This window comes from Neovison vison, chromosome 9 (assembly GCF_020171115.1).
Source record: "Neovison vison isolate M4711 chromosome 9, ASM_NN_V1, whole genome shotgun sequence".
Classification (NCBI taxonomy): domain Eukaryota; kingdom Metazoa; phylum Chordata; class Mammalia; order Carnivora; family Mustelidae; genus Neogale; species Neogale vison.
In genome coordinates this window covers 13435929-13460708 of record NC_058099.1, presented here as the reverse complement: position 1 = coordinate 13460708, position 24780 = coordinate 13435929, and the positions used below count along the sequence as shown (strand labels likewise).

Here is a 24780-nt window from a genome sequence, read left to right as displayed (position 1 = left end):
GGGTAAGTGGTAAATGTGCGGTGTTTTGATATTTATATAAATTTGAAATTTATACAATTAAAAAAGGAACACCTGGAATGAAGAGGTAATAAAGTATACAAGCATTTCTAACATTTCCTTTTAAATGTCATAAATCTGAATGGACAGGAGAACAAAGAAGAAGTGATATTGATAAAGAACTACAGCTTAGGAATCATCTCATACTGCCCAACATTCAGAACAGCCTGGGATGTCTTCTGATACTATGTAAGAATTAGGAGAAAATAAGACAAATAACTTGTATTTCTGGAATGAAGAATACTTGATTATTTCAGTAAAAATAGGAATGGTTTATTCCTCCTTATAATGTGAAAGCTGGGTGCAAATGGCATTCAAAGTTAGACGGCAAAAAGATCAGAGTGCTAAACACATATTTTCATTAGAATGACAATCATGATTCAGAAAATTTGTGATCATCAATGAGAAAAAAACAGGTTAACACCACAAATCAATTTCAAACAGTAAAACATTTGAAAATAATAAAAACCAGAAACATGTTTTTATGAGAGTATTGATCAAGCCAATCAAGATTTGGAAAGTATTATTAGTCTATGGCTAAAAATGATGAAGCATTTTCATACTTGAAAGACTTGATAGAATTTCAAAAGAGAAGAAAATTAATATAAACATAAAGTTGCAATTTAGGTTTACACTCCTACTTATTGCAAAATTTATACCTAGTGAAATGAGAATAAACTTTTTGGTATATGTGCTGCTGAAACGAGCACTGAGAACACAACTTTTTGGAAAATATAAATAAGGTGATAAAAGTTCAACCATTCTTGAAAAAAACCAATGAATATAAAAAGTGTTTAAAATAATGTAAAATTAAAAATTGGGGACTTTGAAGATCATTTAATGGGTTTTGCTGATTTCAAGGTACTGGAAAGAACAACTGAACAACAAATCAAGCTGTTGGAGAGAAAAGGAGTCAATGAAGAATACTTATTTGAACACCTTATTGGTACAAATAGATTGCCAGGGAAGAGTCCAGTTTCAGCAAAAGTTCTGAAGTTCCCAGCTGTTCAATTAGGTGTTGACTGAATTACCTATCAAGCAGGTATCAAGTGTCTCTGGACACCACAAAGATAGGAGCCAAGCCGGATCATTTTACTGTAACTACTTCTTTGTAAGTTTAGTGTTCTGCGTATCTAGGCAGAATTAAGTAATAATAGAAAAAGCTTTAAAAATTTGAATAATGAAAAAATTGCAATAATGAAAATTGGAAAAATATTGGAATTTGGACAGGCAGCTGGTAGTGCTAGAATCACAAACACAGTTTGGAAATCATGTCAAGCCTGATTGGTTCACTTTGATAGATATTGTGGTATAGAAGCAAATATTTACAAAGTGGTTAGATATGCTTTTTGGTGACTTGCTCATGATAGTCTAGCAATTGTGTCAATACAGTCTTCAGATGTTCAATAAAATATATATCAACTTTAATAAGCTCACAGATTAGAGAATGAATAGTGAAATCGTATAAAAATAAAGGAAACTATGAAAGTGGAACAAGCTTTTAGCAAGATAAAAATGATTATAAATTTGATATAAAACAAAATCAAACCACTTAAGGGTTATATGAAAATATTTTTGTTTTAATGGCAAAAGTAAAAAATAGGATGAACTTTTAAGTTTTTTTAAAAAATTGTGAATCCTAAAACTTTGTCTATGATGTTTGTAAAACTCTCAGGGTTAAAGGGGAATAAAAATAAGAAAGTTAGGAAAACCAAATATTCAATAAATTTTCAAATTTCAAAAATTCAATAAATTGTTGTCATGACTTAGCTGATAATAGAGATACACTGAATACATAAAAATGTCATACAGTTCTGAAGGACTAGAAACATTTGAATGCAATTACTACCAATTGAATAGAAGCTGAGAGAGACTTCAGGACCACAGATAGTACCTTTGCTATTAGGAGGTATTACTTATTGAGATTATAGGTTTTGTAAAGACTATCAATTCAATAAAGATATAGTTGGAGGTTTTTTTTTTTTAAGAGAATTTCTTTTTTTTTTAAAGATTTTATTTATTTATTTGACAGAGATCACAAGTAGGCAGAGAGGCAGGCAGAGAGAGAGGAAGGGAAGCAGGCCCCCTGCTGAGCAGAGAGCCCAATGTGGGACTTGATCCCAGGACCCTGAGATCATGACCTGAGCTGAAGGCAGCAGCTTAACCCACTGAGCCACCCAGGCGCCCCTAGTTGGAGGTTTGATGTGGTTCCTTATTGTCAAATCAGAGCTCAGACAGGGGCAATCCTATAATGAGTCAAGCAAAAGAAGACTGACAATTTCTAAAACTAAAAAGCTTATTTGGAATTATTAGAATTATTTAATGAACCATTTGTGTGACTATATAATTTGACAAGAAGTTTTATAATATTTATAGCTTAGTTTAATTAGAGAATAAAAGGGAACAATTTTAAAATGTTTGATTTTTTTTTACATGTGAATTCATTTTATTGTATTGGTTATTCAATGTCTCATTTATCCTCACATGGCATCTAACCCACAGCTTTGTACTTCATTGACGCTCTTAAATGGTTTCCCTGTTTCTACTCTCGATCTCTCCCACAAAAGAAGCCAGAATGATCTTTTAAAACCATAAATCAAATCATCTTGTTTGCCTACCTCAAACCTTTTGTTAGCTTCCCTTTGGACTTCTAGAATAAAATCTAAATATCTTGTCATGCGTTATAAATGCTTGTATGACCCAGCTCCTGCCTACCTCTCAGCTTCACCTCATACTAGTGTCTTCCTGCCTCTGACCCCTGCTGGGGTTCTTCAGTTCCCTGATGGTACCAGGTTACTTGCTATCTCAGGTTCCCTCTTCACTACACCCCTTTAAGAATGGCTAACTCCTAATATCACTCCCAAAAGACGCCATCTGTTATCACACTGAAGGAGTTTCCCACATTAATTACATGTCTCAGATATAGTACTTGTTATTATTTAGAATTATTTGTTCATTGTCTGTCTTTCTTTCTTTCTTTCTGTCTCTCTTTCTTTCTTAACATGTCTCCTTGAACAGAATATAAATGTTAATAAGGCAAGAACTCTGGCTGTGTTATACGAGTTGTATTCTCTGTGTCTAATATAACGCCTCATTAATGGCACATAGTAAGTACTAAATATTTGTTGAGTGAAAGAATGAATGAATGAATGCTCACCAGCTTTGTAGATATCCAGGAGGGTTGCAGTGTACTTAATGAAGACATTTTCTTCAGTGATAGATGTGAGACGAACTTTATAAACTGGTGGAAGAAACAACACAAGAATTCATGCTTAATATCGCTAATGCCATGTCCAGTAGAAGCCAGAGTTTGTCAAACAAATGAGAAATAAGGCATAGCAAACTCTTATGGGATCCCTGAGGTAAATCTCATTTCTTCCAAAAAGCCTTCCTAAGTACTCCCAATCTGATTCTACTGATCATGACTAATGATTTATTCTGCTAAGAATCACTAGCCCTAGCCACTGTTATAGAACAGGCTGATTAGGATAAGAGCAGCATTAAATTAAAGGAGAGAAGCACACTAAACAAACAAGATATGTCTTTGTTAGATGTAAAGTTCGGATTTTGATCCTTTAAGATTAGTGGAGTCATGCCCATGGGGAATGTGGAAGGGACCCTTCCTTTTCCATTTGTCCATAGAGGGGCCTTTATCTATCATTCAGGTCTGTCCTGTGGGCCTCCTGTTCCCTTGCCTGGATTGTTTGGATACCTCCAATGGCTCTGATCTTTGGATTTTGATAGGATTTGGTCTTCTGACTCATCTTTGCTGGGATTGGCAGCTATCTGACATGAGACATTCTTTATCCTGTTTTCTCTTCATTCAGGCATCAATTTTTATCCCATGGTATTTGATCTCAGGTTTGGAATGAGCAGCTTGAAGGGACCGATCCCTTCTATGTATCTGAGAAAAGATCCTTTCATTTTTGCTTTGGTAGAGTTGAAGTTAATGACCCAAAAGGTTTGCTCATTTTTGAGATTCCAGCTAGCTAGATGAATGAATGAGCTCACTGTGCCAGAACCAAAGGCCAAGTGAATTAGTAGCTTAAAACAAATTTTGAAATATCCTGAATTTAGGATGCCTGAGTGGCTTCATCGGATAAGCATCTGCCTCTGGCTCAGGTCATGATCTCAGGGTTGTGGAATCAAGCCCCACATTGGGTTCCCTGCTCAGCAGGGAGTCAGCTTCTCCCTCTGCCTCTGCTACTACCACAACCATACCCCACCCCTACGCATGCTCTCTCTTTTGCTCACTCTCTCAAATGCATAAGTAAAATCTTTGTTAAAAGATTTTATTTATTTATTTGACAAAAAGAAAGATCACAAGTAGGTAGAGAGGCAGGCAGAGAGAGAGAGAGAGAGTGAAGAAGGCTCCCCACTGAGCAGAAAGCCCAATGTGGGGCTCAATCCCAGGACTCTGAGACCATGACCTGAGCTGAAGGCAGAGGCTCAACCCACTGAGCTACCCAGGCACCCCAGTAAAATCTTTTTTTAAAAAATCAAGATGAAGAAGGGCCATCTGTACCCCAATGTTTATAGCAGCAATGGCCACGGTTGCCAAACTGTGGAAAGAACCAAGATGCCCTTCAACAGACAAATGGATAAGGAAGATGTGGTCCATATACACTATGGAGTATTATGCCTCCATCAGAAAGGATGAATACCCAACTTTTGTAGCAACATGGATGGGACTGGAGGAGATTATGCTGAGTGAAATAAGTCAAGCAGAGAGAGTCAATTATCATATGGTTTCACTTATTTGTGGAGCATAACAAATAGCATGGTGGACATGGGGAGTTAGGAGAAGGGAGTTGGGGGAAATTGGAAGGGGAGGTGAACCATGAGACTACGGACTCTGAAAAACAATCTGAGGGGTTTTAAGTGGTGGGGGGGTGGGAGGTTGGGGGAACCAGGTGGTGGGTATTAGAGAGGGCACGGATTGCATGGAGTACTGGGTGTGGTACAAAAGCAATGAATACTGTTATGCTGAAAATAAATAAAAAATAAATTTAAAAAAATACACAAAAAAAATCAAGATGAATTCTATGGAAAGAAAGACTATAAATTATCCCCGATTTATTCTGATGGCTGTATTTCCAGTAAGCGAGGTCAGTGTAATATAATGAATAATACTGGAGAGCAGGATGCATCCTAGTTTTACTACTTAATTCCTACATGACTTTGAACAAATTATTCAATCTCCCTGAAACTTAGTTTATTCACTGGCAAAATAATTTGCCAGATAATTCTCTGTTACCTCAAACAGGTCTTATGGGACTCCAATGAGAAACGATATAAGAAAGCAGTCAGTAAACACACAGTGCTGAATTAACTGTACTGAGATAATATCCTTCTCCCCATCCCCCCACACATGTTTTGAGATAGTGTACAATATGCTCTCTTTCTCTCTTTCAAAAAAAAGCCAGAAATAAACATTAGAAACCAATTTTGATATGGTTTCTCTCATATGTGGAACATAAGAAGTAGGGCAGAGGATCGTAGGGGAAGGGAGGGAAAATAGAATGGGAAGTCATCAGAAAAGGAGGAAAAACCGTGAGGGCCTCTTAACTCTAGGAAAAAAACTGAGGGTTGCTGGAGGGGTGGTGGCTGGGGGCACGGGGTCACTGGGTGATGGGCATTAAGGAGGGCACATGATGTGATGAGCACTGGGTGTTGTATATGAAACTGATGAATTATTGAGCATTCCATCTGAAACCAATGATGTACTATAAGTTGGCTAATTGAATTTAAAATGATATATATATATATATATATATATATATATATGTATATATGGAACTTACACACACACACACACACAGAAATAAAGGAGCTAATTCTCTGAACTTAAGAGAAGACCACAACTGTCCTGTGCATTTGACATAGCTCTGAGCTCTGGACATCCAGAAGGAGATGCTCCTTTTGAAGCAGAACACTGCAATTCTGTATATATTTAAAATGATTTAGTATTGATATTTTTACCTTGTCTTTGAAGGGAGTTTGAAAAAAAAATTCTAAGCCCCCAAACCATCTTTGTGTCTGCCTCTGCTCAACTGACTGGAAGAATAGTGAAATCATACCTTCAGGGCTTCTCAAAAGTTCTCTCTGTTTAATTTGATGGGATCTAATAGAGCAAAGTATCCTGGCTGGGTGTGTACATCACTCCTGTCGTTTTAAATGAAAGTTACATTTCTTTGCTGAAGGATAGATAATTTTGCATGTTAATGCTGAAAATTGACATTTTCCTTCAAGGGAACATAGAATGTAGTATCCAAATAGTCACTATAAAAAGTTGTTGCTCTCTAATGGATCATGTATTCATAAAACTTTGTTTAACGGAACTCTATACAAAACTTTGAACTTACCATAGGCAATGTCTGGTTTACATGCTGCTTCTTTTCTGGTATCTGGAGAGATTGTCAGATCCAATTCTGCCTGCATTTGTCCACAGTCAGCTGGATTTTGTGAAAAATGGTAAAAGTTAGGTTAACATAAAGAGGCAGGCACTCCCTTTGGCAGTAAACACAGTTTTCACAAGCCCTGGCAATCTAGTATAATCTTATAAATACCATTTTTTCCCTTTTCCATAAAGTGAGACATTATATAAAGCAAAAACAAAATGAAATAAACAAAAACAAAATCTGGGACATGAGGCTTAGAATGGGTAGTCACTCCAAATTCAGTTCTTTTGAAATGTATATGCTTTCATTAAAGAGAGGAGGAAATTTTCCCATCTTGAGTATAATTAAAAGTCTCTTGAAGGAACCAAAATGATAACTGGACTGATTTAGAGCTATAAAATGGTACAATAAGTACCTCGTATAGATATTAAATTTTTTGAAAAACAAAATAAATCCCAAACCAACCCAGACCCTCATGGAGTCAGCTGATGATTATTGAGTTTTGGGTCCTTTCCTGACCAAGGGAAAGGATTTACAGAAGACTGAAGGGAACTGGACAATAAACAGAGATGTCACTGAATGTTAAGGAAAAAGAAAAAGAATGGGGCTAGTGGCTCAGTCCTGAGCCTCTGTTCTCTTAAGCTGTGGTCCTATTTCATTAAAAAGACAAGGTAAAAAGCAAGAATTTCACATCCTGTTATTCCTCTGATATCCAACAAATTGTCTAGCAGGTGTTTCTCCATCTCTGTGCAGTAGAAACTACCAGGGTGTTCAGAAGTTGTTGAAAAGTAGTTTTACAGTATTCAAGCAATCAGCTTTCAGTCAGCTGAGATGTCTACTTCTGAGGAACAAGTTTGTCAAATAGCTTCTGCCAGATTAGTCCTGAATTATGAGTGCTGCTTTAAACAAGCATGCAGTGTGAACATGTTAAATGAAGTTTACCTTCTACACATTTGCATGTTACTCCTTCACAGACTTGCTGAAGATTGGCATGGGATGGGCTATAAAACATGGTGCATTGTTTATCTGTGGCAATGAAAGCATAGTTAGGAGAGGTGACTTGATTAACACACAACACATTTATGGATCAGTGAGCCTCTCCCACGGGGTTTTGGAGATGACTTATTCCAAAATTTCTTTTTGTAACTTAGATGCAAGGAGATTAAACTATGCATTGCCTCTCCTGACGCATGTCCCTTTACACTCCTTCAAAATGATTTCCCCTTCTGTGCTTGAAATTTTACTGTTCAATATTATTTCTTAGAATTAAAATATTTGACACTTCCATGAATGAGAGGAAATAAATTTTGTTACACAAGGGTCTGCGGAAAGAGCTGTAATTGTTTAGGAGAATAGAAGAAGAGGGGCCAAGTATGTTCCGCGTGATTTTGGAAGATAAAACTAGAAGGAATGGGTATGAGACTTTGGTTCATTTTTAGAATTTTTTAAACAAGTAGAACTGCCTAAAATGGAGTTGTCTGTCTTGTGAACCAAAGAGCTCTCTAATTACTTAGTATTCGCAGAAAAAGCTCAGTGATCAAATGTAGGATCATTGATTCAACATTTATTAAACAAGTTATATACCCAACACTGTGTTGATTCTGGGAGGATTAAAGAAATAGGGGGTACATGAGCTTCTCAAAAAAGGAGAGATGCAATGGATACTGTAATGAAGGCAAAGTAGTTCTCCGAAGAAATTTGAGAGTAGAGTTGATTACCTGGTCTGTGGTATTCATACACCGTGAAAGTAGCGGGACTCAGAAACCCAACTTCAAAAAGTTCAAATATCCGGAATCGAACACAAAGGAACTCATCAGAAGGAATCTGACAATTACAAGGTTTGAGCAAATTATGGGAGAAGAAACTCAACATTTTAGCCTGCAAATTTTGAATAGAGATTGGAAATGGGGATTGATGGGAGGTGGAACTTACCGAATTCAGTTGCAGAATAATATGTCCATCTTTGATTTGATAATCAGTTAGTAGCTGATCTACCCCTTCCACAAGCTGAGAGAGGAAAGAGAAAGTTTGGATTTAATTTCATGATTTTTTTTAAAGTTGATCTTTTGGTTTAAATGCATTCACCCGATATTGGGATGTTAGACGTGGGGAAGTAATCCACTATTCAAAAAAGTTGAAGAGCAGCTCCTCCTCTTGAAAAAGTCTGAACATGTAATCCTATGCATTTACATTTTGTTCAGAACATGCAATTATTTGCACCCACTTTACTGTGGAAAATTAAAACTTAGGTAGATTATTGATTTGGAAAGAATATTCTAGGTGACTCTGTAAAAGTGATATATTAAAATACATTATATTTTATTGTATATTATACACAGAATTATATATATAATTTAATAAATTATAAAATATGTTAAAATGAAAGGAAATAGCTTTATCTGTAAAAGAATATAATAAAGAAAACCAAGAATCCATAATAATATGTAAAAGAGAACATTTACAACTCTTAAATCTTCTGCGTTTGCATTGATTCCGGTAGGCAAAGAGATATCCATCACTGCATGGGAAGACCCAGATGATGATTCTTCTTTGCTGGGCTTGTAGCTAAAATAAATGAGAGATCAGAAATGGAATAAATAAGTGGACAAGATTCTTTAGGTTTTAATTTTTAATTTGTGTCTGCCCTTACTTGCCTCGTTATAATACATGCATTGCAACCTCTAAATGTTAGTGTTGCAAGAGATCTTAGAGTTATCTATTCTAACTCTTTGCTCTCTTGACCAATACTTTATTTAGAGGGTGAGTGTGAGTGGGAGGGGCAGAGGGAGAAGGAGTGAGAGAACCCCAGGCATACTCTGCACTGAGTGTGGAGGCCAATGCGGGGCTCTACCTCACTACCCTAAGGTCATGACCCTGAGTTCATGACCTGAGCCAAAACCAAGAGTCAGACCCTTAACCAAATGTGCCACCCAGGCACCTCTTGACTGATGCTTTATTTATTTTTTTTTTAAAGACTTTATTTATTTACTTGACAGAGAGAGAGAGAAAGCAAGGTCAGGAACCCAAGCAGGGGAAATGGGAGAGGGAAAGCAGTCTTCCCGCCAAGCGGGGAGACAGACGTGGGGCTTGATCCCAGGACACTGAGATCATGACCTTAGCTGAAGGCGTACACTTAACTGAGCCACCCAGGAGTCCCTTGACCGATACTTTAAATGGACCTGTAGAGGTCATTCAGCCCAAGCTTTTAGCAAAGTAGTTGAGGAAACTGAGGATGACAGTAAGGTACTTGTCAAGGTCACATGACTAGTTCACCTCAGAGCTGCATAAATCTCTTGATTCTCATTCCAGTTCTTTTTCTAATGCAGCACATTTGAAAAAGAAAATTTGTTCTATATTCAAAAGTGACTCAATAAGCATGTTTAGGAAAAAGCTTGAAGGAAATACCCTAAAATGTTAGCAGCTACTCTCTTCTGGATGATGAAATTGTAAGTGATTATCTCTTTTCTTTTCCATGCTTTTCTATACTTTCTAAATTTTCCACAATAGATACTTTGTTTAAAAAAAAATGTTTTAAGGACTATCCTCCATCTAGGAATCGTGCTCAGGAGGAAGCTGAGGAAAAAGGCAAAGGCGGGGGGGAAATGAGAGATTTGGTGTGTTTTTATTTTTGTTTTTGTTTTTTTTTCTGATAAAAGAAGAAAAAAAAAAGCCAGTGAACTGGGGAATCAGGAAAATTGGGTTTTACCCCAGTTCTGCTGAGAGATTTCTACCAATTGTTTTCCCTTTCTGGAGTTCATTTTCTTGGTAAAATAAACTGTGAAGAAGTATAAACTTGTGTTTCAAGTTTACCTTTATAATTCTGAGGCTCTGTTTTAAGAGGCAGAGGTTAGTGCTGCCATTAAGTGGAATTAGAAGATTTAAAAGGGGTAAGTTGGCAGGTCAGGGGCTGAAGACCAGGGATGGGGGCAGAGCGAGGGCGGTTCTGCAAAGCTTGAGTTTCAGGTTCCAGCTTCATCTCAAGATGCTTGAGAGAAGGCTGGACATTTGAGAGTGGAGCCTGGAAGATCTGTCAGGATTAAAGGAAGAAACTGGGGAGACAGCCTCACGGTGGGAAGATAAACTGATTTCACCTGAAGGAATGAGAATTAGTTAAATGGGAGGTTTTATGTGAGTTAGCGAGGTGGCAATCACACCTATTGGGGCAGACCCTATTAGATGTTTTGTTTGTACTAGTTACTGTAATAATTAAAGATATCATAAAATCTCTGGTTTACAAAAATTTAGTCCCATTCTTCACAAAATTAACAATTAACAACAGACTATAAGACAAACTGGAACTGTAAAATGGCATCTGGACATCTCCCAAATTGAGTATCACCAGGAGCAGAGAACTCTTGCTCACAGATGCAAATACTCTGTCAACAGAATGGAAAAAGGCCTCCTGAGTGGAGAATGTCTATGAAAAGTTGCTGGAGCCTTGATGACTGGTTGCCATGGTGACTGTTTCAACCATGGAACAGAAATGTTCCTTTCGAGAAGCCCTTTGCCTGCTGCCAAAGACAGCAATCTCCCCCAAAGGCATTTTGTTCAGAGAGAAGGAGAGAAATGAAATCCTTTTTTCTTTTCTTACGGATACAACAGAGAGGTTGTAAAAAGCTAACTACAGGAAAGAGATCCCCTGAATACAGAAACTGTATGCAGGCTTTTTTTTTTTTTTTTAAGTCAGGAGAGAGAATATTTGAAGGCAAAGATTTTTTCACATGAATAAGTACTACACAGTTACTTTTGGACTTTATCCAACCTACTTTAACTTCACAGAGCCAAAGCATATTCTACCTGGCTTTTTTGAACATTCTGTTCCCAACTGGTAAAAGCCAAAAAAATTAGAAAATTCAATATTACATCTCTATTTGCTTTCTTTTGTATATTAACAATCTGGAATTAGACCTCCTGTCAATGAATTTAAATGAATGAGTTTTTGATAAGAGCCTTTTTATGTATTGCAGAGTTGTGGGACATAAGAACTGAAAGACACTTGGAGAACAGATAGTTTAGTATCCCTGCATTACAGAAGAGGCCCAGACAAGCAAGCCGATTTGCCACAGGTCTCTTGAGTACTTCATGGTAGAGGCTACCCCCCAGCGGTCCCACTGATCCATCAGAGCCCTCCTTTGTGCCCACTGTAGGGTCCCATGCAGGACTCTGGCCCTGCCTTCAACAAGTCTGCTCACATCTCCCTGTGACCAGTGTTTGGAATTTAAACACAACTGTGATCATGCCTCCTCCTCCAGAAGAGAGATACCCAAGTGCAGAAATGGCAGATAGGAGGGTGGGAAAGGGAAACCTTAGCAGGAAGACATGAAGGAATGAGGAAGGGTGTTTGAGAGGGAACAGAGGGCAGAGACTGGCCAAAGACGGAAGGAGGTATTGTGAGCAGGCTGGCCAGTGCGGGAATCCTGAAAAAGGAGAGACTGGACAAGGATGGGAAATGGCTGGGAAGGAGGTGGTGAGAAGCAGTGTGCTGTTCATTGAGGTCAGTGGTCTTAGGTTATACTGACTAAAGAGGTGGTTTAGATCCTGACCTGAGTGTCAAGGTCTGGGGCTTGAGGCCCTGCCTCTACCTCCAACTCCGTGAGAACTCAGCAGGTCACCTCACCTCTTTGTGTTTCAGCTTCTGGGTTCATTGTGTCATCCCCCCAAATCCTTTTCTGCTCTAATCTATTATACAGCTCTATGGAATTTCTAAGTGCTTTGACATCATCTGTGATTACATGCAAAATCAGCAGAATACCAACCACAGAAATCAGTTGTTGAGATTTCTGTGAAGAGTTAAGGAAACAGCACAACAGGAGGTCTGAGGGGTTATGAAAGGAAGAGGGAAGAGGTCTGTGTTCTAATCATGGGTCCACCACTGTTTTACTCTGTGTGATCACTAAGGTATGTGTACATAATTTCAAAAACCTATGCTTTACAAAAAAAAAAAAAAAGATTTATTTATTTATTTATTTATTTATTTGGGGGGGGGCACTAGCAGGAGGAGGAGAGGCAAAAGGGGGAGAAGGGGAAAGGGGAAGGCGAGCAGAGGCAGAGGGAGAAGCAGACACCTCGCTGAGCAGGGAGTCCAACGTGGGGTTTGATCCCTGGACCCTGGTTCTCAAGGCTGGCTACCATCAGAATAACCTCTAGAGGTAAGGCCAGAGTTTTAGATAGTTCTAAAAGCCCTCCAGCTGACTTCCATGTGCAGCCTGAATTGAGAACCACTGACTAATAAGGGCTAGGGATTTTGCTGGGTGAGTATGATTTTTCTAAGTAGGAGAGTAGAAGCTGCTTATAAGAAAGTCTTTTTCTTTTTCTTCTCCTAATACTTCAATCTCCTCTCTACCTTTCCGGAAGATAGAAAAAAGATAATATTATAGTGTTTGAATAAAAAGGCCAAAAATGGGAGGCCAAAAACAAAGTAGTTTTACAAAGTAGTTATCTAAGAACACCCATTATGTCTTGCACTTTAAAAAGCACACAATTGGGGTGCCTGGGTGGCTCAGTGGGTTAAAGCCTCTGCCTTTGGCTCAGGTCATGATCCCAGGGTCCTGGGATCAAGTCCCGCATCAGGCTCTCTGCTCACCAGGGAGCCTGCTTCCTCCTCCTCTCTCTCTCTGCCTTCCTATCTGCCTATTTGTGATCTCCATCTGTCAAATAAATAAATAATTTTTTAAAAAGTGCACAATTTTGTGTCTTCCAGCCATCTTAAAATTCAAGAAGGTGTAAAGACATAATAGAATGGCACAACCCAGACCTTGAAGTCTTCGCTCCCCTTTGTGAAAACAGGCTTACCTGGCACAGGCTATGATTCGCTTGTAATCCGAGTCACCATAGCCTCTGTAGCTGGATGCTAGGACACAGGACAAACAAGCAAACAAAATGACGGTAAACCATTTTTAGCTGTTTTGCACCCGTTAGAACAGAATAATTAGTGAAAAGGTCTCTGAACACAGTTAAAAATGATTTATCACTCAGAAATTGACACTTCTGGTGATTTTAATGGAAATTCATGGCTACTGACAATATTAATAATTATAACAGTTCTTTGCTCTCAAAGAACTTATAATTTAAGGAAGGAGTTATTTAAGGTAGCATGTTTGGAGAAGGTTGTAGGGAGAAAGAGCTGATGCCTGGATTCACTGGTTGCTAGAAATCCCCTATCCCTTGTAGGGATAGGTCTTTGAGCCACACATCAAAGTTCTCAGGGCAGAAAAAAGCACACTCTCTGATCTGGGGCCATGGTTAGAGGAGGACTACAGGGAGCAAAAGGACTTGCTTTTGAAATGGAGGGGAGAACCAACCCACCAGAAGAGGGAGATGAAGACCACAGGAAGGAAAAAAGGGAGGGGCACAAAATTACAGTGTAAATCATGCTGTTTTACCTTCCATGTCTTGGGTTTCAATTTTCAAATGAAAGCTGCAAATTTCATCAGAGGTGCCAGTTTTTTGAACCACAGTTGTTACCTGCATCGGGATGAGTGAGCAAGAATATTCTATTTATAACGGGACACTGGAAGGCATTATGGCAGTACTGTTTTGCTGCAGATGGGATGCTTGAAGTATCATTTCCACAATCCAGTGCAAATTGGGTGCAGTGAAGACTCATTTCACAATAGACGGACTTTCAGCAAACCCCACAATTTGAAACATAGCTGACTAGCCCAAGTAGGAAAAAAAAAATGATATCTAGCCTGGCAGAATCTTGCCAAATCCCATGCAGTCAAATCTGAGCACCTGACTGTACAGAAAAGTTCCTAAGCCTCTCACCTTTGAACCTGTACAATAAGTTTTATGCATAACACTACAAGGCTAGGAAGTGTGGTTTTCTCCCAGCTCCCACACCACCCACGGTAAACAACAAATTATAGGTGCGCATAGGACAGGGGTGCTACCCGAGGTAGGTATATTGAGAGCAAGTAGAAGTGACAGAAAAGTGGATCACCATCTCCCTACCAACCCAACCATGCAATCTTATAAAGTCTTTGAAGGGATAAATGTGGAAAAGATAAGAGCGTAATTAAAATCATCAGTAGAATATTATATTATGCTTAGAATATGTAATTGATCTTATTTCAGCCATTTGGCAGTACAAGTTTTCTAAGTTGTCTACACAAGTGCACACAGTCTATGGCTAAAATAAAAGAAACTTAAGCCCTTACATATATACAAAAATCTTAAATGAAGCTGGATAAATGAGCTGTGACTATGCTACAAATCACAGAAAACATGGATACATACGTGTATGTGTCCACACACATGCACCATATGTACTTTACGTCTAAACCATAAAATAATGTATCTATATGTATAATTATATATATAATTTCCACAAATACAAAGACTATATGCATACAAGGATTAACATAACCATTTGCAAAAAGCAATTGTGAGTACAGCTATCAAGATAGCAAAAAGAATTAAATAAATGAATCCTACTTTAGTCATGGTTACCCAAGCCTAGATTTCTGTAACTTTGTGGCAAAGTCCCTAACTTTCTTTTATGTTACTTGGTCCAAGCAGACACATCATTGTGCATGAAACTGACTCTCAGTGAAATACTTACATGCACTGTGGCCAGCCCATTGCCATATCCAGTACTGACTACAAGGTCATCATTGAGAGGCACCTGAAAAGGGGATGAGAAACCATGCTTTCTTTTCTTATTCAATGATGAGGGAGGACAGAACAATGAAAAGAGTTCATGGACACCTGCCAGGTTCCTCTCTCAGAGCTTTTGTGAGATTAAATGGATAAGACAGTGAAAATCCTGTGCACACAGACACAAAAAGTGCTGGAAATTCCTCTTTCCCTTTTACATGTAAATATGATGTCTGAGATCCCCGGAGTAAGCCAGTGATACCAACATATCAGAAGTTATTTTTGGTTACACCTTCACTTATATATGGTTATGATAAAACTGGATCTTCATCTCCTTTTGCCAACTGAGTAAATGCCTTTCAGTGCCTCATGATGGCTGTCTCCTCCACTTTCCACTGGTCTCTGTTTAACAAAAGACTTGGCACCCTACCCAGACCTCTAGAACCTCACTTAACCCTGCCAAATCCTTAGGTTCTGATGGTCTTCTTCCCATCTTTCTAGAAGGAGAGTGAAGGAACAAACTGGATTAAGGAATTCTCTTCTTTAAAGGAACTCAATTATATAAATGCCCCTTGATTTGCAGAAAGCGTGGGGGAGATCATTTTGTGCAAGAGGCCTGAAGGGTTGGTTCTTTGCTCTCACTAAATCTGTAGCCTGCCATTCCCTTACTTAGCACACTGGTGCAAAAGGGATTTGGTGTCCATGAAAAGTCATCAGCCCTTTTCCTAAATTTTAGTAAATGTACATAAAAAGGCCAACTTCCTTTTTTCCCTGATGGAATATAGTATCATTTATCAAAAAGCCAGCATATCAAGATGCTACATGAGGAATGAGTTCTATGAACCTAAGTGACATATAAGTTTGGGAAATGAACACTGTTGCCCTGCCCTTGTCCCCATGCCCCGCCATTGCCCATTCTTACCCAGTCACCACATTTAGTCACATATGTATTAAAGATGGGGTATCTTCTATGAAAGAACTTGTTTAACTTCATTTAAGCTACAGTTTCCCACACTTTCTTGATCACCGAACTTTTTTTTAGGTAACATGTTTCAGGAAATGCTGGCATAGAGAATTCCAAACTTGGTATTACTGGCCTGGGTTTTCTACAAAGACACTATCATCATGGGCTGAGGTTTAAATTATTTAAAAATGGCAAGGGGCCCCTTACAGCATCACCCCTGCAGAGAAGAATTAATTCCAGCCAAGTCCAGTGGGTCTACTGTGCTGTTCAGGTCAAGACCTCCTCATGAGAGCTTAGACCACTGGCTCAGAATGTCAGTCTCTGGTGAACTCTACAGGTTCCCAGAGAAGAAGACACATTACCAACCCAGGGGCCACAAGCACCCGTGCCTGCAGAAGCCCAAGCACAAAGTACGGACAAAGTGCATACACACATGTCCCGTGACTGGCGGGAACTGGGACAGATTGAAGAATGCTTGCTGCTGCCAGCACCTTGTGCCAGATCCTATGGATTTTCAAAGGAGTTTGGAAGCAGATTGCTATTTGAAGTCTATGGATTTTTTAATTAAATATTTTATTTATTTATTTGAGAGAGAGAGAATGAGAGAGAGTGACCATGAGAGGGGGAAGGTCAGAGGAAGAAGCAGACGCCCTGATGAGCAAGGAGCCTGATGCGGGACTTGATCCTGGGACTCTAGGATCATGACCTGAGCTGAAGGCAGATACTTAACGTACTGGGCCACCCAGGTACCCTGAAGTCTATGGACATCTAAGTATTGGAATATGTCTATATCTCTATCTGTATATCTATACCTATCTTTTTTTTTTTTTACTATGGACCGTTAGTTTGTAATTTTTGCATAAAATTTTATTTCTCATGCCTATAGGCCATCAATGTTTTCATAAAACAAAATCCAGGGGAGCCTGGTTGGCTTAGTTGGTTAAGTGTCCGACATTTTTTTTTTTTTTTTTTAGATTTTATTTATTTATTTGATGGAGAGAGATCACAAGGAGGTAAAGAGGCAGGTGGAGGTGGGGAGGGAAGCAGGCTCTCTGCTGAGCAGAGAGCTGATGCGGGGCTTGATCCCAGTACCCTGAGATCATGATCTGAGCCGAAGGCAGAGGCTTAACCCACTGAGCCACCCAGGCGCCCCAAGTGTCTGACTTTTTATCTCAGCCTAGGTTTTGATCTCAGGGTTGTGAATTCAAGCCCCATGTTGGGCTCCGCACTGGGCATGGAGCCCACTTAAAAAAAAATCCAGCAGGGTACTTGGGGTAAGTTGTCGGAGGACCTAAAGGCCAGTTCCAGCTAGGCCACAGTTTGCATGTGTCACAGGGCCAGCTGGAACCATTGGTGGATGCCCGGATGTGTTTTCTCTCCCTCTATCATTGTTCCTTTTGCATACTGTTCTCTCTGTCTGGAATGTTATTCTCTTTTCTTCACCTGGCTAAGTTGTTCTGATTCTTCCAGATTTAACCTGCACCCCTGGATGCATTTGACAAATCCCTACCTCTCACCTTCGGTCAGGAGGCCCTGCTCTGTCCTTCTGTGTCCCTGTCAAGGCTCTTATTTTTCACTGTCTGTTAAAATAACTGTCTCCCTGAGCACACAGTTTCTTCATATACTTTGCCTTTGACTCCCTAGTGCCCAGGACATAGCAGGTATCACTGACTTTTTTAGTAGTAAATAGATATATTTATAAAATAAGAGTGGAACACATGATTTCAAAGGCCCCATCCAGTTACGAAATATTATCAAAAGTCCTTCATTTACCTCTATTGGTCTTCCAAGGAAACTGTTCTCTGTCATCTTATAATGGTGGATGTCACCTTTACGCTTATAAGAAAGGTTGATATCCATGTCCAAGCGAAGTTGTTTAATCATGAGTGAATATTCTGTCAGGCCCTCGATCGCATTGATTGTATCCTATCAACAATTAGCAAGGCACAAAAATAGGTTTAGCTCATTTACATATCCCCTGTGTTTACAAATACCCTTTCTTGGGAGACGGTGGGGGTATGTTAAGCTGTGCGGAAACTCCAGCTGACTGAGTGGAATTGGTGAAGGGCCCCCAGGTGGAGGTAAGGGGAAGGTCTCTCCCTCCAGGGTAAGGTTGCTGCTGTTGGCAGGGAGAGGAAGGAAGTGTGGCCTCAGGTCCAGGCTCTCCATGCATCCCGAGTGCGTGACCTCAGGCAGGTCACTCGTTGCAGAATGCCTCCATTTTATCTTTTTAAGTCTCACCTTAAATAAATCCACAGTGAGACCAGAAATGAGCTCTCTCTCCCCATAATTCTGTTTTAATTTTCTCTTTCTGCCACTGTAATGTAAGATTTCTGGAGGCAAGTCTTTCTTGGCATCCATTACATTTTAGTAGGTACACATTGTAGCTATTGAACAAGTATTTGTTGAAGGAATAAAAGAATGAACTTTACTTTTCTAGGTCTCATCTTCCTCGTCTATAAAGTTGGGAAATGTGACTAGCTCAGAGGTGTCAAATACGTGGCTACCCTGTCTGCTTGTATTGATGTTGCGCTCACCAGTGGGACACTCTTCCTTGCTAAGCTTACAACTGTCTCTAAGATGAAAACCCATTTGCCTCCCCAGATTAGATAATGATTAAAGTAATCCTGAAGGACCCCTCTAACTCTAAATTTTGTAATACACAAACATGTAAAACACATTCTGTCATCATCCAAACATCCAAGGAACAGAAAAGATGCCAGTATTTGAGCTAAACTTTGAATGCAGATGCATGTTCTTCAACTACCTAATAATTCTAACATAGAAAATACATACATAAATGAGTTTACATTGGTAAATAAATTATAACAATCAGTATCTCTCTCACTTTTTATTTATTTTGGGGGGAGGGAATATCAGTACATTTGTCCACATGGTCATTATACAGGATGTGATGGATGTTGATAGCCTTGTTAGCCCTTCATGATCATTAAGAATTGTAAAGATTGTATGGGATTTAGAATTAGGAGATGTGAGTTTTGATTTTGGCTTTGCCCCTAACTCCATGAATGAACCTCCTGGGGATGACTTTCTTCCCTAAGAAGGCTATCAGTGCACATAATCTCTAAGGGCCCTCTGGTTCTAGTGACTGATTCATATCTGAGGTATGCTCATTTGGTGGACAAAAGCACGGAGGTCAGAATGGGTGTGGAACATATAGTGGGTGGGATGTGGGTGGCAGGACAAATGTCTCCAGGAGGATAAAACAAGATAAAGAAATGTTACCTGGGTTGAATAAAAGCCACCTCCATACCTCTGTTCTTCAGATAGCCATTTGATGATCGGGTTAACGTAATTTATATCTTTCAAGCTCAGAAAGGTGAGCAAAGCATAGGCAGTGGTTTCTACCATATGTGCTGTACCAGAGTTAGGAGCAGATCTATCTTGTTGAAGATCGTCTTTCCAAAACCGATAAACGACTGGCTCACCTGAATATCAGCAAATCACATTCATTAGTATAATTAAAAATGCGAATTTGACATTAATTCTAGCAGGTTTCTAGAAGTTTCTTCTGGTAGTGGCCTTTTGAGTTCTGGAAATTTCTTACTCATTTGTAGGAAGAACTTCCTCAAAGGAACCAATACAAAATAAGTTCTCTTAATAGAGTGCTGTTTGTCTTGACTTGAAAGTGTCATCGTGGAGAGCCCACGTGTACTTGGGAAGAGCAGCGTCGTGGAGTGAGAAGTGCAATAAACTGGTAACTAGTACGCCCAGGTTCTACTCTCTACCCTCCTAGGAACTGACCATGTCGATTTGGACAGATTCTTTTAGTCCTGTGGGACTAATTTTCTAATACCTAAAGTGTATATGGTACTTTTTTCCTCGCAGCGAAACTCAGGTGAAATACCAAATGTAACTCTTAGTCCACCAGAAAGCACCGTCCACAGAGCAAGGCTTACTGTTGTTATTGACACTATGAGATAAATTGGAAACTTTTCTCCCTGATCGGAAAAAAAAATTCCGTGTCCTAGAAATTATGAGATCATGACCAAAGCCTTAGATCAGTCTTTTATGATCTCTTCCCAATGTAAAGCTCTAAAGATAATTTCATATATGCAATACTTTTCATAAACTAGGTTCTAAATTATATTTGTTATTGCTCTAGTAATTTAGACTTGTCACTTTACATCCTTTAAAATAGATTATCTCTTAAAAAACAATAAGGCATATTTGGAAATCATTTTTGAAGGTTAGTCAAGATTTTGATGTATCTGTTTACAATTCACAATTATGTTATTTGCATGACTTTGGACAATGTTTCCCCTCCTTCTCAAAAACTCAGATTTGTTGTAGTTAGAATGAAAATTTTGGTTTTTGAAGATGTTTTCAGCGCAAACATTATTTGAATTATTAAGACCGCTTCTTAAATTCTATGATTTTATGATCCTTATCTTCTAAGACCTAAGATATTCTTTTGCATTATTTTAAAAGCACTGTACAAGTGGTTTTGAGGTTCAGTTATTTTTTCTTTTTCTTTTATTTTATATTTTAAGATTCAGTAATTTTTAAATTATGACAAAAATCAAATCTTGTACCTAATAGTACACTTCATGTTACATTTATCAAGCTTTTAGAAAACCTCAGCCAGGAGAGGGCTCAGAAGTGTCCAACTATGCCTGTGTTGCGATAGGAACACTGGCCAGCGATCACTGTTAGCCTGTTTCTCTCTTTACTCCTGACCCATAGGAAGTGGTATCTTTATTTTTCAAAATGAAATACACATATAGCCAACTCAATACAGGATAAGCCAGAGTGGAAAGTGCAATAAACTTTCAATGAGCACACGCCTCTCTGCTAAAAGTCCTCCAGTGCCTTCTCTTTTTACCTGAAGTGGAAGTTAAAGGTTTGGGCTTCCACTGGCCCCCACAGCACCTGGATGTGAATGAGACACAGGCACCCCTTGGTCTGAGCAGAAGCAGACCCAGCCCAGAGTGCCTGGCTAGGGGAATTCACAAGCTGAATTTCAGCCTCAGTTCACTGGCCTGGTTGGGAGCCACGCACATTGTACAGCGGTCTTGTGGAGCTCCTATAATAACTTCCAAGGCCGTATATGATCCTCCCTCACTCCCTCCCCCTTTCCTTCCCTGGTGTCCCCATCATCTCACTCCTCTCCAGCAATACTGGCCTCCTTGCCATTCTTGGAGCTCCAGGCGCCCTCCTGCCTCAGGCATATGCACATGCTGCTTCTCCAGCAGGAACATCATTCAGATAGCCCCAGCTTGCTTTCTCACCTCCATCAGGTCTCAACTCAAGTACTAGCTTCTCAGCGAGGTTTAAGTTACAACCCACTCCCTCCCCTGTTTCATTTTTCTTCATATCAGTCATCACTAACCTATTCACTTTTTGAATATTTTACTTACCATGTTTGTCTGTCTCTCCATAACTGGAATGTAAGTTCCATGAGGATCTGGATTTTTTTTTTTTCTTTTGGTCTGTTGCTTTATCCCTAGAACCTAGAACAGTGTCTGGTATATAGGAGGTGCTCAATACATATGCTGAATGAGTGACTAACAGCACTTACTATATTGTATTATGATGATTTCTTCCTTTAGGACAGAGATAGTGTCCTATTCAACTTTGCAAACCCTAACCTCCTTCCCAGAACTAGCAGACTCTACATGCTTAGTAAACACTTGTCAAATGAACGTACGAAACAAGTCATACCTTTAACAAAAGCCTTCCTCTTCAGGGCTGCAACAATTGGTTGAAACTGTGGGTGACTTTTGTCTCCCAGGGAAAGAGCATAAGCAGAGATGGCCAGTGTAAAGGTGCTCTGGGCTGAGAGGGCATTTTCAAGCAGAAAGGAATCAGCTTTAGTGAGAGCCGCGTTGATTTTCTGGAAACAAGAGCAAAAGATATCTAGGTTTGTCAAGCCTCAACCTGTCAACTGATGAGAACTACCCCCAGGTGGCACCATCCCCGGGCAGGCAGGATGAGGGGTAGAGTGAGAAATGACTTAATGGAAGTGGATGGTATCTCCCTGAAGCCAATCCCTCTAGGAGAAGGAGCAGAGTACAGTCTCAGAGGGAAAATGCACTTGTACAAACTGGGTCCAGTTTTTGCCCCTCAGTTCTCATCTCTGTTGAGGTTTTTCCCTTTAGTTTCTCCTTCCCATATCAGATGTAGTCTCCGGGAAGAAGAAGCAGAGCACAGACACAGCTTTCCTCATGTCCCTGCCTTGGCATAGCTGGACAGACTCATATTTTCAAAAGGAATTTTAGTAAATAAAAGCATAAATAGAAGGAAAAGAACCAAGCTGCCAGAGTGCTTTTTGATCCTAAGAATTTCTGGGGAAATTGTCTCTATTACTTTGTCTTGAGACAACTGAAGTATTTATTTTTGATACGTGCATGAGCACCACTGTTTCTCGCTCAGGTACCACTAGGTATCGACTGGCCCTCTAGGGCCCTGGGAACTTGTCCCTTGTTGATTATTTTGTCTTATTAAGTTTAAATAGCAATTATCTTGAAACAAACTAAAAACATTATTTTGTTTTGGGGATGAAGTCCTGCAAACCACCTTTGGGTTCCTCTATGTCTGTTCTGTAGGCTCGTTTGAAGGACATTGTCTAATTTGCTTCTGATTTGCAGGCAGATGTGTTTGACCTCATGGCAGGGACTGTCTCTTCCCAGATCAGAGAAACATCTCTGCTACCCCTTGGAGTCTTCCACGTTGACTCACTCAGGTGAATCTTCTCCCCTTCCCCTCAGCTTCTAAGCAAATGAAATGGCACACCCCAAAGAAACAAATATACTATCGTGTGGTCTTGGTAGTTCCATGATATAAAACGCCTCCACTGTAGGATAACAGTCATATGTATGTTGTAATATTACCAGAGACACTGGAAGGAAGCTAGGGATACCACGTCATTTTCTCCTTAGCACAAGTTATTGGTTCTACTGTCTACTCCATAATTTAGTAGCCTGTGATACTGAACAATTAAAGCCACCTTACCCATAGGTCTTAGTTTTTGCAACTGTCAACAAGTAGGCTGGGCAAGAGGGTCTCTAATACCTATCATAATTCTGCAATCTTTTGATTTTGGAGCTAACTTTATTTTCAAGGCGGCCCCTCCCACTAAATGGTATAGAAACAGATAATCAGTGCTAGAGGAAGGAAACTCTTACTTACCATTGTGGGGCATGTATCAAAAGCCTTTCTAAATCCAATCACTGTAAAGGCTGTAAGATATAAGGCATTCTCTCGGGCTTCAATAGGCAAGGTTCCCTAAAAGTAAGCAATGTTTTAAATGGAGAGTGAAATGGTGTCCTTAAAATGAAATGACCTGGTTCTAATCTCCCCTTCTCCCTTCATGCATTCCAGCTGGACTGCTTGCCATTTCTCAGGAAGATCCGGATCTTCCTCACTTGCATACCTTCACATGCCTTTCTCTCCCTCCCCTTCCCACTGAAGTTCCACTTCATACCTCTTCACCACAAATTTCTCCCCCTCCTTCAAAACCCTGTTAAAAAACAACTCCCTCTCTGAAGCACTATTCAGACTTTGTTCTCCCATATTATGTCCTCTTAGAGCAGTCACATTCCAATGCAATGTTTATACGATCTTCCGAAGTGTCCTCTATTTAACTCTCCAGATTTATTTCATGCCACTCACCCCCTCGCTCTTTTGGCCCCAGTTATTTGCATGAACCACCCTCTCTCTCCACTTCAAAATGCCAGGCACACTGTTTGCATCACTTGGAACACTCTTCCTGCCTTCCTCCTACCTAACTCCCAGGATCCTGGCCAACTCATTTTTTCCAGTTCTCCCATATGAGATTGGAGAAGTTGCTTTCAATGAAACTGTATTTCCCTTTTCCTAACATGTATGGAACCCTTGAAATTACTTACTGACATCTGACTTCTCTGCTAGAGCATCAGCTCTATGGCTTCACTAATCACAATTGTTTTGTTCACTCTTGTGTCTCTACCATCTAGCACTTAGTACACATTCAGTAAGTATTTCTTGTATATGTAAAGGAACACACACAATTATATGTAGATTAGAGTTGCTAGTATGTATAACCTACTTTCCCTACCAGTGTGTGAGCTTTGTGGCAGTCTATCCTTCCCACACCTCCTCCCTGATTGTGTTCTAAATAGACCCTTGCATGTATTAGGTGCTCAGTGAATGGTTGTTCAATAAATATAGACAGATGGGTGGATGGATACCTGGGAATCTTTAGAAAAAATTTAATGTAGTATTTTATTCTTCAGGTAGCACCTGGATGATGTCAGTTGCCCTCTGTTTCTTGTGGGAGCCCTAGTCTGCTATTGGTGCAACAGAAGGACAGGAGTTTCCTGTTACCCATTTATGCCTGATATCATGCCAGAAGGGGGTTAGATTAGGGCAGGCAAAAACAAAAACAAAAACCCAAAACAAAACAAAACAAAAATGAAACAAAACAAACAAAACCAATCAACCAAACTAAAAACACCATTGAATTTTAAAGAAACATTCTAAGGAGTAGAAGGGAGTAAAAGATACTGTACTGGTATCTTGGAGAGATACTATAATTAATTTGTAATTCAAGTTTATAGGTAGATTCTAACATCATACAACACTTTGTTGCACAGCTTAATAAAACTGACCCTAATCCCTCTTACCAACAGGATATAAATAGGGTCCCATCTTTCATGACAACGCCTTGCAGCCCTGATATGTAAAAAGGCTCTGAGTTTCAAGTATGGAGTCTATACCAAGGGTATGTAGACAGGTGAGTACATTTTATCTGTTCTA

The 24780-nt window shown here is 39.5% G+C and overlaps 1 protein-coding gene across 1 annotated transcript in view; it reads right to left on the bottom strand.

The window, feature by feature from the left end:
* The window catches only part of C5 (complement C5), an 85649-nt gene that overhangs the window by 2581 nt on the left and 58288 nt on the right, over positions 1–24780 (bottom strand). The window contains exons 27-39 of the mRNA XM_044265014.1: positions 23173–23268; positions 21706–21877; positions 19267–19469; positions 17794–17946; positions 15022–15084; positions 13841–13922; positions 13251–13308; positions 8921–9023; positions 8391–8465; positions 8177–8282; positions 7401–7484; positions 6423–6512; positions 3215–3298 (exon numbers count right to left, since the gene is read on the bottom strand). Of these exons, the coding sequence (XP_044120949.1) occupies positions 3215–3298; positions 6423–6512; positions 7401–7484; positions 8177–8282; positions 8391–8465; positions 8921–9023; positions 13251–13308; positions 13841–13922; positions 15022–15084; positions 17794–17946; positions 19267–19469; positions 21706–21877; positions 23173–23268 (1369 nt within the window). The remainder of the gene's footprint in view (positions 1–3214; positions 3299–6422; positions 6513–7400; positions 7485–8176; positions 8283–8390; positions 8466–8920; positions 9024–13250; positions 13309–13840; positions 13923–15021; positions 15085–17793; positions 17947–19266; positions 19470–21705; positions 21878–23172; positions 23269–24780) is intronic.